Below are 21838 nucleotides of genomic sequence, written 5' to 3' on the forward strand. Positions count from 1 at the left end.
ACAACAATTTGTCCTTTATATGCCGGGGCTGTTTTCAGCTGTCTTTGTGCTAAGTTAACCATCTCATCTCGTATCTCATGAGTTGAAATAAAACATTTTAGACTTTTTCTTTGCTCACAAACTGTTATTTCTGTCAAATTTTGTCCACAAACTTGTTGTGGACAAAATTTGTGTCAGTGAGCTCTTCTCCTTCACCCAGAGAATCCGTCCTCCTGATTAAACAGCATGAGTATTGAACAGGCGTGCCTTGGGTTGGTCAGTGAAAACCCTCCAAAATGAGCAGTTTTATCTTGAAAAAGAATACAAGCATTAGGCACTAAACTATGGACTTCACATGACTTGGGCTGCAGAATCCTGATATCCCAAAGAACAGGGGACATGGATCAGTAAACCAGTCCCAGCATGTCTGGGCTTTCACGTTGCATCAATGAAATGCACCTGTGCAGTAATCATGCTGCCTTATCAGCATCTTAACATGCCAACCTTGTCATCTAACTAGAGTAATTTCCCAAAATGTCAGACTATCACTGTATGTGCATGCAGGACAAATATTCCAAAAGAGACATCTTACTGGTTGCTTGAATTTCCTTTATTAAAAGATACAGGATAGTAGATTTGACACCAATATTTGAGGATGCAGCACTTGATCATTACAGGCTGGAGCATTAGACACAGACAGATGTTTCCAGCTATCTGTGCCTTTAAAAATATCCCTGTAAATACTGTATCTGCAGTATATGGCAACCATTGACATCTGGATATTGCGTCAGTATCTTTTTTTTAAAATCACATTAAATTTTAGAATAAAGTCGTAAAAAAAGGAAGAGAGAATCTCGCTAAACCATGCAACACCCAACAAGCCAACATTTACAGTTAGTCTTAGATCACAATGATTTCAAATGGTATTTCTGTGTTCAATATGTTCAGCAACAATGACAATATCATATCCAAAGACTTAACACAATAATATTTCTTATTTTTTAAGGAGAATTAATTCCTCCCTTTATATACTTCTAAGACAGTACTCCATGTTTCAGCTACCATCTTAAAATGTTTCATTAATGTTCAAAGCAGAATTGTAGTCACATTTTGTGTCCTTGGTGTACAAGAGAGGTTTACAAAGGGCTAATTTTTATTCTTTTTTAATGAGCGAATAGTATCAAATCCAAGGACACGCATGCATCTCTTTCTACAATATGCACAGTTCAATCACAGTCTTCAGTTGGTCTGCGCTTTCAAAAAGCTCCACAAAGACTGAACAAAATGCTGCTTTGAAAGCAAACTGCAATGTTAAAATACACCGTGTTTAAATTTGATTAACACAGGTCAAAGATCTTGTGCACGGGAGAAGAGGTGATTCATCTTTTCGTCCGAGTTTGTTCCCAATCAATACCCTATGACATGGGATAAGAGGATATGCTGTAATTAATAACTCCTGCCTGCTGACAGCTGGGATAGGCTCCAGCCCCCCCGTGACCCCGAAAGGGATGAGCGGTATAGAAAATGGATGCTGTAACTAATAACATATACGAGCTACAGTTACATTTCTTAGTCTCTAACACTGTGAAGAAAGATGTAACAGAGCGAAAAAAAAATGGACATCTTCACATTTCTTTTTGGATTTTATCATTTGTGTTATCTCTTATTATTATTCTTTGTCTTACTTCAATTTGAGGGATATGTTTAGGAACTACAGTTCCCATAGTGCTTTGGGTGATGCAAACAGGAATAATAATGTTGCCATGGACTCAGTGAGTTGTATGAAGCCCAGTGTGCAGCATTTTTTTTTTTTTTTTTTTTTGCGTATATTTGTTTACACTTCTGCAAATTGGCATTGTTAAAAATACACCAAATACCCCAAATTAGCATGTCTTGGATATTCAGACAACTGTAACTGAATTGTTCTGATGGTGAAGAAACCGTAAAAACGTGATAAGGAGCATCTTTTTCCCACGATTTCTAAGCAGATTTCAGGGTGTCCATTGGCGATAATGATATCCTGGTACAGTTTACTCCCACTGAATCTTAAAATATGTGTATCATGTCTGTGCACTGTATGAATTTTGACTTGCACAATCTGGCACTAAGGGTTTCAAAGTACCATAACTGCCTCCACAAGCTGTGCGTAACAAACCAGGTTTTTATCCAAAAGTATCATAAATTTGACATGATGTGTGAACACATCTGTGTGGCATTTTGTGATTTTTTTTCCCCAAATTTTCAGCGTTTCCACTCAGGTTTCTTTCATGTGCGTAAAAACAGGTGGATGGAAGCCCACCTACAACCTCAAATCAGCTGGGCAAAATCAGCTGGACACACTAATAACTGACTTCCCTTTGTTTTCTCCCGTCGCTTTCATCTCATACAGTATCTCTCCCTCGTGTGGCTCCTCTCTGTGCTCCCATTCCAGCTCTCTTTCACTGCTAAACTTTTTCATAAATGTTCTGACGTGAATCTATAATTCCTGATGAGCATCCAAATGCACTCTGTATTTACATATTTGGTAATTATGCTTTGTGTATATTGGATTTCCCTTTGCACCTCAAACTAACTGACTTAAACGCTTGCTTTCGAAAACCCTCCACTGCTGCTTCATTAAGGCAGGGATTCATGAAAGAATGAGAAGGAGGGGCGCAAAAGGAAGCTGAAAGTATAGATCGGATATAGATGTAGAAGAATCTGGAGAAAGAATACGACTGCGGGCAGAAAGAGGTGGACTTCTCTAGAAGTCCCTGATGCTCATGGGTTTCAGGAGACCTGCATTGAACAGACGAGGAAGAAGAAGGTAGAGGAGGAGAATAAGGGGGAAGAGGAGGAGAAGTAGAGCCTCCTGACTCGGGCCTCACAAGGTGAAGCGGAGGAGGGCGAAAGAGAGGAGAGAAAAGAGGGAGGTGAAGGACAGGAGCGAAGGAAGGGAGGAGTAGTATCATCTCTCTCACTCTCTCTCCTTCTGTTAATTCCAGTCCTTGTTGACATCGAGGTTCCACTCCCAGTCCAAGATGACGTTCCTGTCGTCGTCGCTGAAGCGGGAATGGATCTCGTAGCGGCCGCGAGCCAATATGCCTATGGGTGCATCATTGACAGGGCTGAGAAACGTGTGTGCCTCTGCCTTTGGGCCGTAACTTCCCACCATGTACGATTTCTTGTCCACTGCTTGAAGAAAATGGACACTTAGTAAGCAGAGCCAGGACTAAAAGTGAGATTTTTGTACTTCTATTTTGGATAAACTCTGTTCATCAAATATCCCACAACTTAAAAATGCTCTTGAATTTAAGATAGCTCAGAAGGTATCAGAAAATGTGAAGAGTTGATGCTAAATGACTGCAGTTAAAAAATATATATATATATTTATGCAAATAATTAAAAAAAATATTTGCATATGATCGTTTGACAGGATACTCCACTACTTTTTTTTTTTTTTTTTTTTACTTTTTTTGCATTCATCAGGGTTGAAAACAGCCTGAAGAGTTGGCATTTATTTTGTTTGTAGTCCCTTTCCATGCACCATCATTATCTGCACTGAACATACACTTCATTCTCCTTTATCGCAGCAGAACTTCTTTCCTGCTCCAGTTCTTTTCTTTCCTCCTTCTGATCATTTCATCCTTATGTATACACTGTGTGACAAATGCACTGCATTTACTTGATGAGTCTTTAACACAAAATCTTGATAAAGAAAAAATAAATCAGAAATGTTTTGCAGAAAAAGACACATCACTGACAAAGTGTAAGGATTCCTCTGAACATGTGATTCATCATGTGATCGCTGGAGCGCTGCTTCTGCTGTGCGACTCACTGTGAGTAGGAGCTCCGTGATAAATGTGTCTTATTTTTCTTGCTCAGCAAAGACATTTCTCACACCTCAGTTTGCTGTTTAGTCCACTCTTAAGTGTCATTTTTAGAAGTCTGATCAGATTTTACAAACCAGGTTTAAGTACATGTCTACTTCCATACATGTACACTTCCTTGTAAAAAAAAGTCATCTCCCTACTTAGATGCATGTACACTCAGTTGCATGCATTTAATATGTTTAAGATTTAAATGTGTACATTTTAGGTCATGAATGGAAACTGTGTGCACGCTTTGCAATGATTGATGTTCTGCTTTCCTCCTGCCACAGCACACATGACGGATGCTTAGCTGCACATACAATCATCTGAAGTGTATTCTGTCAAACTGCAAGTCATAAATGACAAACATGAACATTAACTGGTGTTTAGTTGCTTCATGTCACTTTATGATCAGCATCAATGAGAAAACTAGCTGGGTACTCATGTACATGGTCTTAACAAGGTACACTACTTTTTGCTTATGTGGCTGCATCAGGCTTACCGATTATTCCTTTTCTGCGGACCACGTGATTGTACCTCAGGCCAGCAACGATTTCTCTGCTCACCTGCAGACACAGTTTCATCAAATGTTGTCATGGACTTTTCTGTCAGTTACGAGCAAAGCTGGTATCCCAAAATTGGCATGAGCCAGAGTGACAAGACATGAATTTCTAAACTGGTTATGTGGTTCATTACTCCTCCATGACCACAGATACACACCCATCCATCCATCCATCCATCCATCCATCCATCCATCCATCCATCCATCCATCTTCGACATTAACTTTATCCTGCTCAGCTTCCCTCAGCACACTTCATGCATGTATTTGTACATTTGTCTTTGGGAGGAAAATGGAGCCCTTTTGAACCCACACAGACACAGTGAAAACAGGTCAACTCCACAGAGAAAGAAGGCCCTGGACACTTGGCAGAACATGATGAAAATGTAGTTTCTCTACATTTGAAATATCCATTTGAAATACTCCAGTGCACTCCAGTGGTTTAGTATTGCACTTCTATTATATACTGAAGAAGTGGAGGCTGAAATATCATGACTTTTGGTTCCAAAACAGTATACACTACATTACCCACAATGCAACTTAATAGCTTCCTTTATTGCTTGCCTTCTTAATGTCTTTTAAATCCCCATCCTCAGTTTTTTATATGCTGTGAAGTACTTCTAACAGCAAGCAAATTGAACTGTGTAAAATCAATGCAGTGCCGCTTTAATAACTTTATGTGAATACAGTTCCATGCTTTAATGAATGTATCACGCTAATGAGCCTTCCTGTTCCATGTGAGGCTGCATTCATAGCCCGCAGTGAAGCCGTTTGTCCAGCAGGTGTCCTCACAGCAGAGTACAGTCCCTCTCTCTCTCTCAGCTAGTTGGTCATTCCCTGCACATCTCCCTCTCCCTTCAGGGCCAAGTCCCAGGAGTACTGCCTCTAGTCCATCCACACACACACACGCACGCACGCACGCACGCACGCACGCACGCACGCACGCACGCACGCACGCACCTCTTTTCTTTCTATAGCCATTCAGATTCTTCATTTCAACAAAAACATGTGTATTTAATTGCCAATTGGCCCCTACATCAACACTTTTATCCATACTAAAAAAAGTTATCACTCTCTCATGTTTTTGTCTTTTCTCATTTTTTAATCTTCTTTTGTTTAAGTAACATTCGTCCAGATCTTCGTGTCCTATCCAGTACAGAAATATTTCCCACAGTGTGAATCACTCTCAGTCGATTCATGGAGGCAAAAGTTGATCTGGTTTCCAGCCTGTTCCTGAGTGTTTTTTTAGCAGCATATGATGAATAAACAGTAACAACAGCTACTGAATCAGGTGTAGTTCAGATAAGGACAACTCACCTCTAAACAGCCCTAACCCATTATATAACAGCCAGCAGTGATGTGGCTTGCATTCCTGGGACGATATTGTTGTTTGTTGGTGCATCTTCCTTATTACTGTGGCTAACTGGGCAAATCTAAAAATACTTAATAATTATTAGTCTTCTCATTGTCCCATAAACATCCACTAGCTGCTGGGTACACTCCTTCTCTTGTGAATATCTGTTCTGCATTTCCTTTCAAAAATATGTCTCTGTCCCCAGTCTGTATTTATTTATAGTGGACATAGAGGACATGAGCTCGGGAAATAGCTGCTGTGGTGTGTTTACAGTGAGAGGTTTATTTGTAAAGGAGCGGGGAAGGAGAGGGAAGAGGACGGAGGTGTGAGAAAGCATGGAGGGTAAAAGGTGAAAGCCCAAACTGACATTGTCATCCATGAAGGTACTTCACTAGCAAGGCTGAAATCAAAGACATTTAAAAGTAATGACTTTCTAATTTTAGGACTTCAGATACCAACTGACTGCCGAAGTTGCTTATCCAGCACGAATCCTTACTTGCACTATAAAATGAAACAGCACTGAACAGACTCATTAAATATGATAATGGCCTTGTTTGATATCGTGGTTTGATTGAATAGTACATGTCGGCTTACTCAGCACGGTCTCTCTCCTCTTCTATCTCTCTATCACTTACAGTAAATACCTGATCATCTGTTTGTTCGTTCCATCCATGCACATACACAATAACTCATCCATGCTGTAATGCACAGTTAATCTCTCCATCCACCTTTGTGACTGCCTCTATCCTTCTTACCTTGAACTCTATCTTTATTCTGTACTTCGCTCCTTCCTTCAAGACGAGGCTCTGCTCCTTAATGGCTTTCAGGTCTCCTGCACAAACAACAACAATAAAACTCACTGGTCAACATGACACGTATGACATCACCTTTTGGTGATGCTGCTGATTTACACCGAAAAGGTGTATCAGCAAATCATAGTTCTTTCATTTTTCCTCAAAAATGGGAGATATAACAGTTGTTGAGCTTCAATTAAAATTCTAAATGGATATAAAACAGATACAGAGAAAAAAATGAATGGCCAAAGGAACAAAACCAAAACACATGCGCATAAAAGGGATTTCGTCACCAATAAGGAATAAAAAGGCATCTAGTTACTTAAAATGAAATAAATTTAAAATACAGAATATAGCATGAAAGATTGTCTCAGAGGCCATTAGTATTAGTAAGTCATTCAAATATACACATACACACAAAGCATTTTCCTCTCATGTTTTCAGCTAAGTAAGAGGAATTAAAGGCATACTCAAAGGTGGGGTTCATGCCTCAGTACAGTACTCACATACCTGTTATTAAGTGTTACTGTTAAAACCAGAATAGCTTGTTTGTACAACTAAACTGTCTTTGTTGTGCTGTGGAGTTGAATGGGTTCGTACTGAAGGGGGAGAAGTATTTTGAGCCATTGTAAAAGTGCACCACAATCAGAAATGCATCCACTGCCTAATCAGTTTATATCTCAATTTAAACCCGACCATCAGTCCTGAGTGCTTCCTAATGGACAGAGAGAAACAGAGGAAGGAGAGGAGAGGAGATGAAGGAGAGATAGAGGAATGGGGTGAATAAAAACAGCGGTGATGTGTGGAAGAAGGCGGACATGCAAAGAAAGGAAGTGACCTACAGAGAACACACACACAAACAGAGCATATGGTACACGGTTCCCTCAGAGGAGCACAGGGTTAGACGTTTGACTCCCACTGCTCTCACCCATATTAAAAATATATGCACATTTAGTCACTTTAAGTAAAAGCCTCCAAGACAGGGCATATCGCTCTTTCCGATTCCCAAATCTGTTTATCTTGACTGTTTTCACTTTGACTGACTCTTCATGTCCCCCTGAGGTCCGGGAGCTTTCTGCCACCATATGAAATACTCGAACTCCCTTTTAGATAAAAACAAAAATGTATCTTATGGAGCCAATAAAGCTGTTCCTCGGTGGCTGACATTGTTCACTGCTCCATCACTGCCTCAGTCTAATTTCATTCAGTCTGCCTCCCTCTATGAACTGCAGTACGTGACTCTCCTCTCCTGTCTCCCGTGCCTCGTCTTCTCTTCTTCTTTCTCTCGTCTCAGGAGACGAAACAAGAAAAGAGAAAAGATGCCGGCCTCCCCTGGGAGTGTCTGGCTGAGAAAATAGGTCAGTGTGGAGAGCTGTCTACCTGTTCTCTTCACGCACACACACACACACACACACACACACACACACACACACACACACACACACACACACACACACACACACACCACAATATGTACTCATGCAAGTATGCATGCAAGGGTGCACACGTGCAGGCAAATGCATGCATTGAACATACAGCTGAAGCTCACACATGGCAAATAATCCACTGATTGTAGTGAAATTGGCCAGAAAAGTGCAAAATATTATGGAACAAATGAACTGTGAACTGAGTTTCACCACGTTAGTTTACTTTTTGCAGCTGCATGAGATACCAGTAGACATGCTTTTACTGTAGCCTGCAACGAAACCCTAAATTACCAGTAGTTTGCTCTTCAGAATAAAATCTTAATTCAAACTGCATGAATCAGTTTATGAAATATGATGCATTTTTGTACATTAAACTACCCACCTGTCTATCAAGTAGATAATAATAGTGCCACCTTGATCAGTTACAACATAACAAGACAAAGAGTCAGCTACATAGCATGCTAGCAGCTCCATGAGGCTACACTTTGACACAGCAGTGGGTTGAGCTGATTGCTAATGTCAGCATGCTAACGTGCTCATTTGCTCATTCACTTTATGGTGATGTTTAGCAGATGTTTGCATCTTTGTTTAGTGTGTTAGCATGTTAAAATTTGCTAATCAGCGCTCAACCTAAAGTACAGCTGAGGCTAATGCGAATATCATTAGTTTCACAGCTATTTAGCCACAAACCAAAGTACATGGCAAATTTAAATTTGATTACAGTTCATCCAAAGGGGTACTTTAACTTTTACAAATATACATTTTTTAAAGCAGGACTTTAACTTGTAATGGGTATTTCTACATCCTGATTTTGCTGCTTGATGAAATAAATGATCTAATTTCAGCCCTACTTCCACCAGTACTGATAATATCAAACACTGCAGTCAGATGATAAGTCTGATTTCATGTCAGCTGGGAAACTGTTAAGAACCTTTATTGCTGCAGGTTCTCTCTTTAATTAGATATTATGAAATTAGGCACTAAAAATGTTGGATGACAAATGAGCAATAGGTTTATGGGAGACAACCATCATTAGGTTCAGATAAAAGGGAGATTAGACAGTGGCCTGTGGTTCAAGCCTTCATCCTTTTCCTCCTCTTCTCTTTGCAAGGCGTTCAGGCTTGCATCCAGTTCTTTTCACTCCCTGCCCTCCTGTGAACGATTCCTCCCATTTTTATATTAATTTCACAAAACAAAATCCCCTAAAAGTGGTCACATATTACTGACATTACAGTCGACCAGCAGCACATAATGAATGTGAAGTAAAGAACAGCGGCCGCTTGCTCGGTGTGAGCGTATGTGAGTGAGTAATGTGCAGCAGCATGCGTGCTCAGCACAACCATCCTGAACGCTGGGAACATGAAAGTTTAACAAAGCCGCTGCTTACATTTAGGGCACCAGAGCACTGAAAAGTCACAGTCAAGGATATTGCTTGGTGTAGTGGAGTCTGGCAGCAGGCCACACAGTACTGAATGTGACACACCATACATCATAGAGCAAAGTGTTGCATTTAGCCTTATAGCATGGACATATGGTTGTGTCTTGTGTTATCAGCTGGGACGTAGAATTTAAAAAATATGGCTCAAGCATACAATAAAGTTTGGATGTTGTCTTCATTTCAGAAAGTGGTAACAGTGATATTGCAGTGAAATAACAACATAGAAATAAAGGTTTACAGCACATTTTATCATAAAATGTTAAATGTTTGTTGTAAAATATAAATCATCCCCTTAAAATATGACATTCAACTCACACAAACTAGGTCACAGTATTGTGCTTTCAATGTTATGTTTTTTGCATGTGTGGCCCCTCTAGGCAATGAATCCTTATCTCTGGCTTTCATATTGCTAAATCCACTGGGACACACAAACACAGTAGACATTGTTTCTGTGCCGCCAGCTCAGCCTGAAAGAAAAAAAATATATATATATGTTTCTACGCATCAATGTCCTGGCTATTGATCTAAACATGGGCAACAACTGAAATGATAAAGAAACTATAATTTTTTGAGTCATGTCTTCAAGAACAAATCGAAAAGTAAAGTCAGAGTCTAGCAGCAGTGATGATTAAGTGGTAGCGATATAGTGAATGAGATCTGGAGGAAGAATTGAGTGAGGAATTCAAAATGAGGACGAGCAAGTGGAGGTAAAGAACGGTCAGACAGGTTGGAAGAAGGATAAGTAGATTACCTAGAATGTAGAATGGACATTTTGAGTGATCAGTTTATAGTTAACGCATGTTCTCTTTCAAATTATCAATATATTGATTCTATTTGTTGCCTTCCAAGGTTTTTTTTTTTTTAGCTACTGTGTGTTGCTGAGCTCCTGGATCTGAATGATGGACAAAATGACACGGTTTGGGGACATATTCTCCAAATATGGAGGATTCAGACTAGTTGATATATTTGTCTATTAAGATGGTCACTATGCAGGATTAGGCAATTATCAGTCATAAATTCTTCCGGAAACAGCAATGTAAAGAAAGAATGGCTTCCAAAGAGGTGTGTATGATACTGGCTGTCATGTGTTTGGAAAAGCAATACAATGATATTGTTCACATAAAGACAGCTGCAGAATCAGATAAGGGAGGTCTTGAATGGCTGTTTTACTGTAAACTACTTGAGTAAAAATTATGTGTAAAGGCTTCAGTGGATGTTAAAATATATATATATATATCATAAACTCTACTACAGTGGACCACAAGCAGAGCAAAAGCTCTGAACAGCATCTGTCCTGTTGTTGTCTGTGTCGACTCAGAGGTTCACTGTACTCAAAACATTCACACCTTCTGGCTGCATGAGGGAGCAGGTGTGAACTTGAGGAGGTTGAGACACGCATCCAAACAACCTCGCAGAAGTTACAGGACAACAAGCCAAGCGTGCAGACAGTGTCTCACTGTATCTTCTTTCTCTTCTACACTTTCAAAGTGCAGAACAATCATCTCTACTATGGTGCAATGCATTCACCATGTTCACTCTCTCTAACACGAGCACACGCACATACATGCAGAGTAGTAAATGCCCGTCATCACTTAGCACACCATGCTGTATTGGTAACAGCCTATAGTGTATAATGAGGCCTCTAATTCATTCAACCTCCAATGGAAAGTCCATTTCGCATCCAGCCTGGTGCCGGCTCGGCTATCTGGCTGCAACATGATACACCAGCAGGACCGATTATTACACCGCTGCTTACTCTGTAGATTAATGATTAGAGATGCTTTTTCTCTCACACAGCAGTCTCTCTTTTTCTCTTTAGCTGTGCAACACGAATGCACACATTTATCTAAATTAAACCTAATCTTCATTTGAACAGCTTTCAGGGGAAATGTGGAAAAACGCTAATTTTCAGTATTTTCAGCAAGATTTTCCAGGTACATTACATTACATTAGAAAAACAACAATGAATACAGAGTGATTTAGATACAGTGGAGTCAAGTCTTTCTAAAAGAGCCCCCGAAAGAGCATTTCCTATATTGGAAATTGTATTTTGTCTGCCTGGAAGGACGAAGAGCAGGCACTGAGATGCAGTAGGTCAGATATGACAGAAGGGACACTCTCAAAGCCTTTAATCTTCACAATATAATCAGCAGGGACCCATTTCACAAATGGTCATTGATCACAAAAAGCAGATACATTTGCAAGTCCTATGGAGCTCTCGCAAGCTCATGCATAGGTAAGATGTTTGTTTTGATTAGAAAAACATATCATGATTAATGCAAGAGGAAATGAGGTCATGACTCAAAATTGGTGAAACGAGGCTCAGATTAACTGTGTTAAAGTGCCTCTATAAAACCACCATAAACAACTGGAGCCTTAATTAAATTCACTTTAAACGATTTCTGTCATTGATGAAGCTCTTTTGAGAGGAAAAAAAAACATACTGAAACATATTTGGTTCAGCAAATGAGTATATGTATACAGTCAATGTATCCCCAGAGGATGATTTTTAATTATTTGATAAATCTTTGTGATTTAGACCCTCCCTGCCTCGATAATGCCCATGTCTTTTAAAGGGATACTCCAGCAGGAACTTGTAAGAGACAGATTAGAAAAAGAACGGTCAAATGTTTTGCAGCAGAGCCCAAGATGTCCTGACGTTAAGCCTCTAGCATGGGCCAAGAAATAAAACTGCTCAATCCTACATTTCCCATAATTCAAGTGAATACTATCATTCATTAGACCCTCACTGCCTGGAGAACACCCACATCTCTTAAACTCCACACCTGCAGTTTGTAATGCTCCTTGCTGAACAAATGTAAATCTCAAATCCCATGTGATTACCCTGATGACATCACTATGACGTCACAATGGTTAATATAGGCTGTTTAGTACTCCTAGCGATAAGTGAACTGAACTTCATCTCTGTAATCGGTGGAGTGCCCCTTTAAACTCCACACCCCCCAGTTTGTAATACAATCTTTCTGTTAAAAACTTGTAGTGGCCAACTCCAACCCGAGATTACTCAATTGATTTTCCATCCGCCTTTCTCTTCCTCCATCATCTATGATTGAGATCAGATGTGAAAGCATTAGATCTATCTGGTGTGAGAGAACAGTGTGCTCTTCCCATTTCGTGCAATTCAGCAGATCTTCCATTACATACTGAAACGCGCACATTAAAGACTGCCAGATACTTTCTATCTGTCCGTGTTTGAATCAGAGGACACTGCATAATACAAAGTCAGTATCGCCTAGCAACGGAGTGACCTTTCCCATTAGCAGTCTGAGAGAATGTGCATGTATGTGTAGTGGTGTACGTGATGGGCAGGGAAATCCTCAGGCCAAGGAAAAGTCAGTGAAATCACACACGCAAACAGATGAACGCGCACAGCCATAGCAGCTGTTGTCTCGTCTATCAGACACACCCTAACCTACACACACACACACACACGCACACACAGATTGATCCTTTTCTCAACTTTGTCCCCGGTATGGGGTGACATAATCTCTTTGCAGCCACCTGATTGCCATGCACACACACACACTCACACACACATAAACTTGCAGCCGCCTCACTCTCCTCTGCATGTCGCTTTCGCGCACCCTGGGGAAGATGTCAATACTGCCCACTAAACAAACAGTCTGTCACGCATGGACACACCCACTGCAGTCTCTCTGCACATAAAATGCAGCACAGTGGGTTGAGATGCCTTGCTTCAGGGCATATCAGTGATTTGTGACACCGTTTTGGAAGTGAGAGTATAGCAGCGCCACGCCACATCCATGACTTAAGGGAGAAAACTGAGGTTGGATAGAGAAGAAGAAACAAAAGACTGAAAGGGTGATTAAAGGATGGCGCACCTGTCAGGTCCACGGTGATTGGCTCAGGAGCCTCGTCACACAGCAGGGTCATTCTGCTCACCTGGACATTAGGCACAGAGACGTCTGCAGAGGAAAAGCAACGTGGTCAGTGCAGTATTCATTCGTTTCTTCATTCACTCATTCATATATTTGTTAAAGGCATTGTTTTTTGAAAAAATGGAAAATGTAATGCTGGAATAACAAGTTAAGATATGACTATAAACGATTCAGTCTGGACAGATTGAAATGTAAATGGCCTCCTCTCCTCTCTCCACCTCCCTGCTTTTCCATTCTCCCGTTGCAGCCTTTACTGCTGTATTCAGTGTTTCAAAGATGTATATGAGGTGGTGCTGAGATACAGCAGTGGGGGAGTCAGAGCTGTTCTACTGATATCAGCTGTCATGGCCCGGAAGCTGGATTAGAGATGCTGAGGCAAGCAAGTCTTTTCCAGTGTGTGTGTGTGTGTGTGTGTGTGTGTGTGTGTGTGTGTGTGTGTGTGTGTGTGTGTGTGTGTGTGTGTGTGTGCGCGCGTGTGTGTGCGTTTGATCAGAAGTTGATGACTGCGAGGAACTATGCACCAAGTCGTTATATTGAGTGAATGGTATTATTAAAGCGGCAGTAACGCTGGATGAATAACCAGCTCTTCAATCACTTCAGGTAGACAACAAACACACACACACCTGATGCAACTGGCACCAGCCCCAGCAGGGTGTTCTTGTACTTGACCAGACTCTCGTCCTCTTTGTCCATTTCCTGAATCTCCATCAGAGACTTCTGGGCTGGGGGGATGTAGTTTAGTTTTTTCTCATCCTCGTCCTCCTCAATAGCGAAATCATTGTTGTCAGCCATTAGACCTTCCAGAAAGAAGATTGTTAGAGGTAATATTATTTTTATATGTCGCAGTACTTGCAGGTGTTTTTCCAAACCAGTTCCCAACCTTTTCTGAAGTCTGACATACCCCACATACCCATGTATATATTTGTACAATCATTGTTTCACACAGTTGAAGTGATAATTTTTTGGTTATGTCTGCATTCATACTATCACCACTTGGAGTAGCAGAAGCTGTATTTTTCAACCTTTACCTACTGTTAGCTAGCCAGCAACTAGCTTTCACCATTTTTCCATCACTTAAGCTAGCAAACTAAGCTACTAGGCTACTTTTAGCTTTGCATTTTTACTTTAGCTAACTAATTCAGGCGTTTACCCATTAACGTCACTTATATTTGTTAACTATTGCAATGTTTTGTACTTTTAACTAGTTCAAGAATTATCCACTAACTGTTTAGCCATTATTTTGCAAACTGTTTCATTATTTTGCTAAGTGGTCCAGCCATTCAATTTGAGCAAAAAAACTATTAAAAATAATAATAATAATAATAATAATTCATTATTTAATTAAATTATTTTCAGCTAACAGTTTCAATATTTCAAAGCATTACTTTAGCTAACTGTTTCAATCACTTATCCATTAATTTTAGCTAAAAAATACTTTTAGCCACCATAACCAGTTAGCATTACTTTTAGCTAGCATTTGCAACTGTTTATCCATTATTTAACTAAAAGCTAACTGTTTCACTGGCTTAAAGTATTACTTTTAGTGAACTGATTCAACGATTTACCCATTATTTTTGTCAAAAGTTTTAATCTGGGTAGGCTAAATATCAAGATGTTTGTCTGTGTAATGCCAAACTAGCTCAACAGCACCATGAACCCAGCTATAGTATTTCATGTGTATCCTCTACAAGTGCAAAAGCATGGACACTGGTATGAATTGATGGGTTTGTTGTGAGTATAAGCTGGGAAGAAGCTGTTTTTTTAAACTTGGTGTTATTTAATTTACTTGTTAAAAATGGGTATGAAGTCTTCTCAATTTAAAACCGTTTTGTCTGTCAGCCAAAAGCAGATGGTAGGTAATCAAGGCTGACTTCTGCCTGACAGTCACCTGGAAAATGCAAAGGGGGAAAGACGCATAACATTTGCAGCAGAGCTCATCTGCAGTAAATATTTCTGTTATATTTCAGTGCCTGAAAACTCAACCAGCACAGGCAAGATTGCTTTACCGTCTGGGAGAAGATGCATATTACTCTGTGTAGGGCAGCTCCAGCCATCCGGGGTTTGATTTCATCAGGGAATTTGATTCAATATTGGGTTTTACAGACATTCGATAATGTGTTCTGCAAGCTGAAATTTCATTTTAGCATCTCCACCTCATCCGCACCTCCAGACAGTGAATGCTTGCAGACTGGAATAGCTAAAATAACCGGAGGGATTTGGGTAGACAAAACCACAGTTGACAGTATTCATGAAAACACAGAAGTTTTATGTAAACTGGTTGACAAAACAAGCATTTCTGCAAAACTGTGAACAGTTATCATTTCGAACACATCACAACAAAGGTGAGACTTTTATACCAAGAAGACACAATACAACACAGGCTCTTATTTACCAAGATGCACCAATGTCCACACTGCAAAAGATGATGCGTTATTGGACTCAGATCAGAAAGATTTTAAAAATGACGAATCCGTCAGAGTGGGCATAATGTCATAATGTTTATTTCTGTCCAGTTGTGGTGATGTTGTGGGGGTGAGGATGTACTGACTTTTGTTTTCGATAATAAACAAAGTCATGGACTCCATTTTCAAGTCTTTATGTTCATGCCTGTTCATGTGTTTGTGCTTGACATTTTTTAAAAACTTGCATTGTTTGCGGAATAAAAATAAATGACATGTTTCTCCATTTTATGGCTGAGGAGAGGCCCACATATATGTTCTTCTCTCATCAGCTTACGAGGACAACACCCATACACACACACATACACACACATGGAGATCATTTCCAACAACAGAACATTGTATAGCTGCCAAGACGGATGCACAACGCATACCTCTAGACTCCAATTATCTGGAGAACAGAACATACAGACACAAACTGTGCTATGGATGTCTATTTACTGTGCTGTAACTGGCTTGTGTGTAATAGCCTCTGGTTCTGTTTTCACTGTTCATAATGAGACAGCTCGGTGTACATCAGCTCTGGGCTGTGTGTAGAGGTAATTGGATGACACAGACAATAAACAAATGTGCACACACACACTCACACACACAGTTTAGTCACAAACATGCCCACCAAAAGCATTTAAATGCACAGTGTTACAGATTCTGTAAACATTAGAGGAAATCGAGTGCATTAAACAGGGACACATTAACCCCAATACAAGTGTCAACACACACACATGCAGATGCACATGTGCACCCATGCGCTCCTCTGTGTGTGTGTAGCAGCACCCCACCCAGTCAGGGCCGAACCTGGCTGCCTTCACATGTCGCCATGGCAACCCTTTCAACTCCCTTTACAGTGACATCACCTTTGGTGCGGATTTGTTTTATATGACTGTATATTCACAGTGGGCATTTATTTTCCCTGCAGTAAGAGAGCTCCATGGCATATCAGTTTTAATACATACACACACACACACACACACACACACACACACACACACACACACACACACACACACACACACACAGTATACAAATGTTTCCATAAATCTATTTAACAGGATGGTTCTTTTTTTTTTTCATATCTCAATTTTTAGCCAAATGTGTTTTTAGTGGTTGTTTTTATAATACAAGAATTTTTTTGTCACAGTAAAGTAAAGTTTTAATGTGGTGATAATGTGAGCATGGAGCGTTGCAGCAAATGACCTTCTGGGTTTAACACATAGATGATTTTTGTATCTTTTGTAAGTCATCATCACTTAAAAGGGGATGAGTGATGATGTTTTGTTGATGTTTCCCCTTTAAATCAGCATAAATTGTGGATGATTTACAGGTTTATCGTCCTGTCCCCACACATAACGCTGCACAGTTGGTAGAAAAGAAATGTAGGTATTTAAGTCCCTTCGCACACAGTTTTTTTCTGGCTTTTTTCAGTCTATCACAAATGTTAATCCTTGATTTGGCAGATTAATGACCATTATCCCACAGGTGTTTAGTTTCTACTATTAAAAAAGAAGGTGTTCAGTAAATGAAGACAAGCTTCTTTAACATTTTTCCTGCAATCGAGACTTTTAAAATGTTCTTTAGAGTAATAAAAACATGAAATACCATAAATTAGCCAAATATTTCAATAATAATATTTGTTTCAAGATCTCAGAGAAATATGAGGAAGTACAGGTCCACCGCTTAAAAGGAAAAACACAAAGAGCCTGTCACACTTCCAACGTCTCAAAGCAAAGTCACCTGGTTTGATATCTTAACACTGGTGTTGATTTCTCCTTCTCGCTTCTCCACACATAAACACACACACATTAAACTCTACACTATGTCAGACACAGTATATGACTTCATAAATGATTCACTCAGCTGTATTTACATATCAAACTCTGCAGTCCGCCCCCACACCAGTGTGTGTGTGTGTGCACATATGTGTACACACACACAGCAGCATGAAACATGTTCCTGAGCTGCTATTAAAACAAGTTTGCTCTCTGACATCTGAGAGCTCCTCTTTGATCTCCAGACTGCTGACCTGTCACAGTAACCGCATCAAATTAACATTTATTTGAAAAGGCAGGCTTCGGTCCACAGAGATACGGTCTCTTTTACAACCGAGTGTTTTAATATGGATTTCTTTTAAAGTTGTAGCATGTGGTAGTAGAAACCTGTCAGCCTAAGAAAAAAAAAATCGAATTTGTTTTAACATCAGTTACATCAGAGTCAGTACCAGAGAATCTGATCTAGAGCCTCCTTATGTGGCAACTTGAAATGGTTTCTGCAACATTTTGTGCCTTGAGCACCTTATTAAAGGTACACAATGCAGGATTTTCCTAAAAAATAATGGATAGACTCAGGAGTCTTTCTTATTTTCTTATCATTTTGCTGTGCTTGGGACATCTCTGGGTTGCAACCTTTGGGCAGTGGGTGTGTAGCCACCAGCTAATAACAATGCACAGGTGAGGTTGAGACTTTATAGAAAGGTTCTTCTGTGTTTTCACTATTTAGGCCTAATATATTTTATCAAAGTTAATAAAGGAAGAGAAAAAAGACACAAACATGAAAAAGCAGCTAAATTAAGCCTTAACATGCAGGGCTAAAAGCCTCCATATTGTGTGAATCTGGTGTTAGAAACAAGCTAACACTCGCAAAAAGCCAGCCGTGTGTGTGCATGTGTGTCTGTTCTTCTGCATGTGTGGACATATGTGTGTCGTTTTCCAACTGCCTCAGCCCCTCCATCTGTGATGTGATATTAACGGGTGGATTTTCTTTGATGCCCATAAAACCGCCTCATTACCCCAGTAGCTTCTGAAAGCATATTCTGCATCATTACACACATGGTCGCTGTAAAATATGCGCTACAAGTATAAATCAGCACTCTGCAAATCATGGATGGTGAGGAATTGAATGTATTTATTCACTTTGTTTTTATATCCGAAAAAGTGAAGGGACATGTGTCCAAAGATGGAAGCTACATGGGAACAAACAACATACAGCACAACACTCTAAAAAAGACTTTGTTACTGTTTCATTGAGTGACTATTTCTATTATTTGAGTGGATATGCAGACCACTGTATGCTGCATGAGGGTCAAAACCTTCTTTTTACTTCAGCAAATGCACAATGATTTATCTTCTTGTGTCTATATAAAAGCCACAGTGACTGTTTTGAACCGCCTCAGAGTTTCATCACCCGCTAAGTTCTAACCCCGTTGCCATATCAAACTACATTTGAAGTTTTTTTCGTATAACCAAGACAGAGGATCCACTCACAGCCAGTACGCACAACCGTAACACAGATCCGTCGATATGTAGAGCTAAACCAACATGCTGAGTGAAAATCAACACAACAATCTGTTTGCAAGGGGAGAAGTGGCTTCAGGGGGAAGAGGGATTCAAAGAGGACTGCTCACGCGAGACCTCAAACACACACACTCACACACACTGAACATGCTCGTCTGTTAGTCCTATTGTCTATTGTTGATGGATACACCTCTATGCATCTTAAAAATCCAGTGACTGGATAATCCACAGACATCACTGTCACTAGTCTGGCAGAGAGTAATGCCAATTAAGAACAAGGTTTTTAGGAAAAGATTGAGGTGATGAGCTCGTGACCCAGGAACAATGAGGGCTCACACAGGCTAGTTTGTCCAAAATACACAGAAAAAAGGTCCATGTTGGTCCAGTTTGGGTGTGTGGCCAGGCCTTTCATCACTTCTGATTCCTTTGTGCTTGCTCGCCAAGAGTTAGATGAGAAGATCAATACCACTCATTTCTGTGCAAAAAATATGAAGTTAGAGTCATCAACCAGTTAAGTTAGTGAACAGAGGGGAACAGCGAGCATAGCTCTGTCCAAAGGTGACCGAAGCCTCCTTTGTTTAGATCCAATCAGCTCATGAAATAATTTCAATTTACACCTTTTTGCATGGGGTTTCAGACCATTTCCAAATGATTGTAATTCCCTTTAAGTGTTAAGTTTAAGAGGATTGTTTGTGTGTTTATATACGCAATGGCTCCGAGATGAAAATGGAATAAAGAAAAAGGCCTGCTTTGGTGTGGTTTATTGAAAATACTGTATCGTAAATGGGGCATTATCTCACACTCTGAACAGGAAATGTTTAATTTCATCTGAAGTAATCGAAGTTGCTGTTCTCCTTTTGCCTCACCAGCTTTCCTCCGTTTTAATAATTGCTTTCTGTCTGCCTCTTCCTTCCTTAACCCAGATAACTGTTCACTGTGTCAGGAAAACACTTCTTTCACACTGTGTGTGTGTGTGTGTGTGTGTGTGTGTGTGTGTGTGTGTGTGTGTGCGCCGTAAGCGTTGATTTGGTGTTTTTTTACAGTCCTTTGAGGCCCGCTGTCACTGCTCTGTTCTAATATTATAACGAGACCTCGGGGACACTGAAACACACACAGATACAAAAGGACACACACACCCTGGAAGATAAAAAGGAATCTCTCAGTGCTCTGCAAAGACAATAACAGCTTTTACAATGAAGGAAAAGGCAGTAAAGGAAGAATGGCCAACATAACATCATTACAGCAGGCCATGAAAGCCTCTGTCTCCGAGGCTGCTGTCGGTGCACAGCCTTTCCTGCCACAACATGACCAGAATCGATCCGTCACCCGCAAGATTTCTGTGTGAGGCTGCAGACAGCCCGTCAACGCTGGAGACACTCATAACACTTCATCATGCTAACCAGCAAATCGTTGGAATCTCATTTCCAATGTTTCCGTGTTGATGAAAGGCTGAGATGACGAACAAATGATGGCAGTCGCTGAGATGACTGACACTACGGCTCCTGTAGAGTCCTGAATTCACTGTTGAATGTGCTTTGCTGGTAATGTCACAGTTCTCAGTGGTGATTAAGGTGTGGTGCATCTTTGCGATACTGCTGTTTCTTGTTATTTATCATGCAGCACCGCCACTGATATCTTTGATAAGCTCATGTATCTGTCAGGCTCTACAACATATATCCTCTTTGCAGCAGTAATCCAGTTCACTTTCAATCTTGCCATGAAGAATTTTAACCTCACAGATAAACATTTCAGTGATTTTATCGCAGAGGCAATTCAAAGTTTGAACTTGTGATTGCAGCTTGTGGACAGAGTGGCCACTGTTCTGCAATGTTACAAAGTCTTGCTACTGATTGATCACCTTTTTTCACTTCACCCAGTTCAGTTTTGCCACTTTCATATTTCTGTGCAGAGTTACTGCTGAAAGATCTGTGATTATGCTTCTTCACACTAACATTGAGCAGCTTTAATCACGAAACAACATTTTTATGCATGTAATGTGCCATAGTGTAGTGCAGTCTTTTGGAAACATCAGAGCCCTGCGGCTTGCTGCTGCAGGTTTAGTCATTTAGAGCTGAAATGGGACCACACTTCCAAACCTCATTCAAAATCCCATTCACATTTGTAACAACTGTGTATGGTTACATAATAGTTGGAATAGTTATAGTTACACTGTGCAGTTACAATGCCTGTGCTGCAGGCTTGTAAATTTTCATGTGAGCCACGAAGAGTTTTATTTTTTGTTTGCTGTACTGGATGCAGATTTGTCTTAGAAAGTGGAAAGAAAGGACCGAGAACAGGTTTAGTTTTTCGATGAAAGAATGCTGAATGAGTTACAGAAGCTTATCTGGACGTGACGTCAGGACTTCAGCTCTCTACAGACACAAAGCAAAACGAAGGTACATCAAACGCACACACACACACACACACACAGCCATATGACCTCAGCTGCTCTGTCAGCCTTGTTTAGACAGCAGGTTGTCTAATTGACTGACTTGATTGGTCTCGTATGTGTCTGCTCTCCCGTACAACCTCATTTATCACTGCTGGGATGGAAAAAAAGGAGGAGGGATGATGTGAGGAGCAAATACAGCACAGTTTCTTAAACACATCTGACAAGCTGACAGCGTGTGTGTGTGTGTGTGTGTGTGTGTGTGTGTGTGTGTGTGTGTGTGTGTGTGTGTGTGTGTGTGTGTGTGAAGTGAGCAGGTACAGAGAGAAGAGAGGGAATAAGATGGGCTGTGAGGAGAGAAGGAAGGAGATGAGTAGAGA

The 21838-nt window shown here is 40.3% G+C and overlaps 1 protein-coding gene across 2 annotated transcripts in view; it reads right to left on the bottom strand.

The window, feature by feature from the left end:
* Nucleotides 1-1150: 1150 nt before the first annotated feature.
* Nucleotides 1151-21838, bottom strand: part of arhgdig (Rho GDP dissociation inhibitor (GDI) gamma) — a 23751-nt gene continuing 3063 nt past the window's right edge. Inside the window, exons 2-6 of one of the 2 annotated variants that reach the window (XM_070981758.1) lie at nucleotides 13947-14120; nucleotides 13267-13350; nucleotides 6500-6576; nucleotides 4333-4396; nucleotides 1151-3153 (exon numbers count right to left, since the gene is read on the bottom strand). In XM_070981758.1, the coding sequence (XP_070837859.1) occupies nucleotides 2954-3153; nucleotides 4333-4396; nucleotides 6500-6576; nucleotides 13267-13350; nucleotides 13947-14120 (599 nt within the window). In that variant the 3' untranslated portion in view covers nucleotides 1151-2953. The remainder of the gene's footprint in view (nucleotides 3154-4332; nucleotides 4397-6499; nucleotides 6577-13266; nucleotides 13351-13946; nucleotides 14121-21838) is intronic. The other variant, XM_070981759.1, reaches the window with a different exon arrangement.

Source organism: Chaetodon trifascialis, chromosome 15 (genome assembly GCF_039877785.1).
Source record: "Chaetodon trifascialis isolate fChaTrf1 chromosome 15, fChaTrf1.hap1, whole genome shotgun sequence".
Taxonomy (NCBI): Eukaryota; Metazoa; Chordata; class Actinopteri; order Chaetodontiformes; family Chaetodontidae; genus Chaetodon; species Chaetodon trifascialis.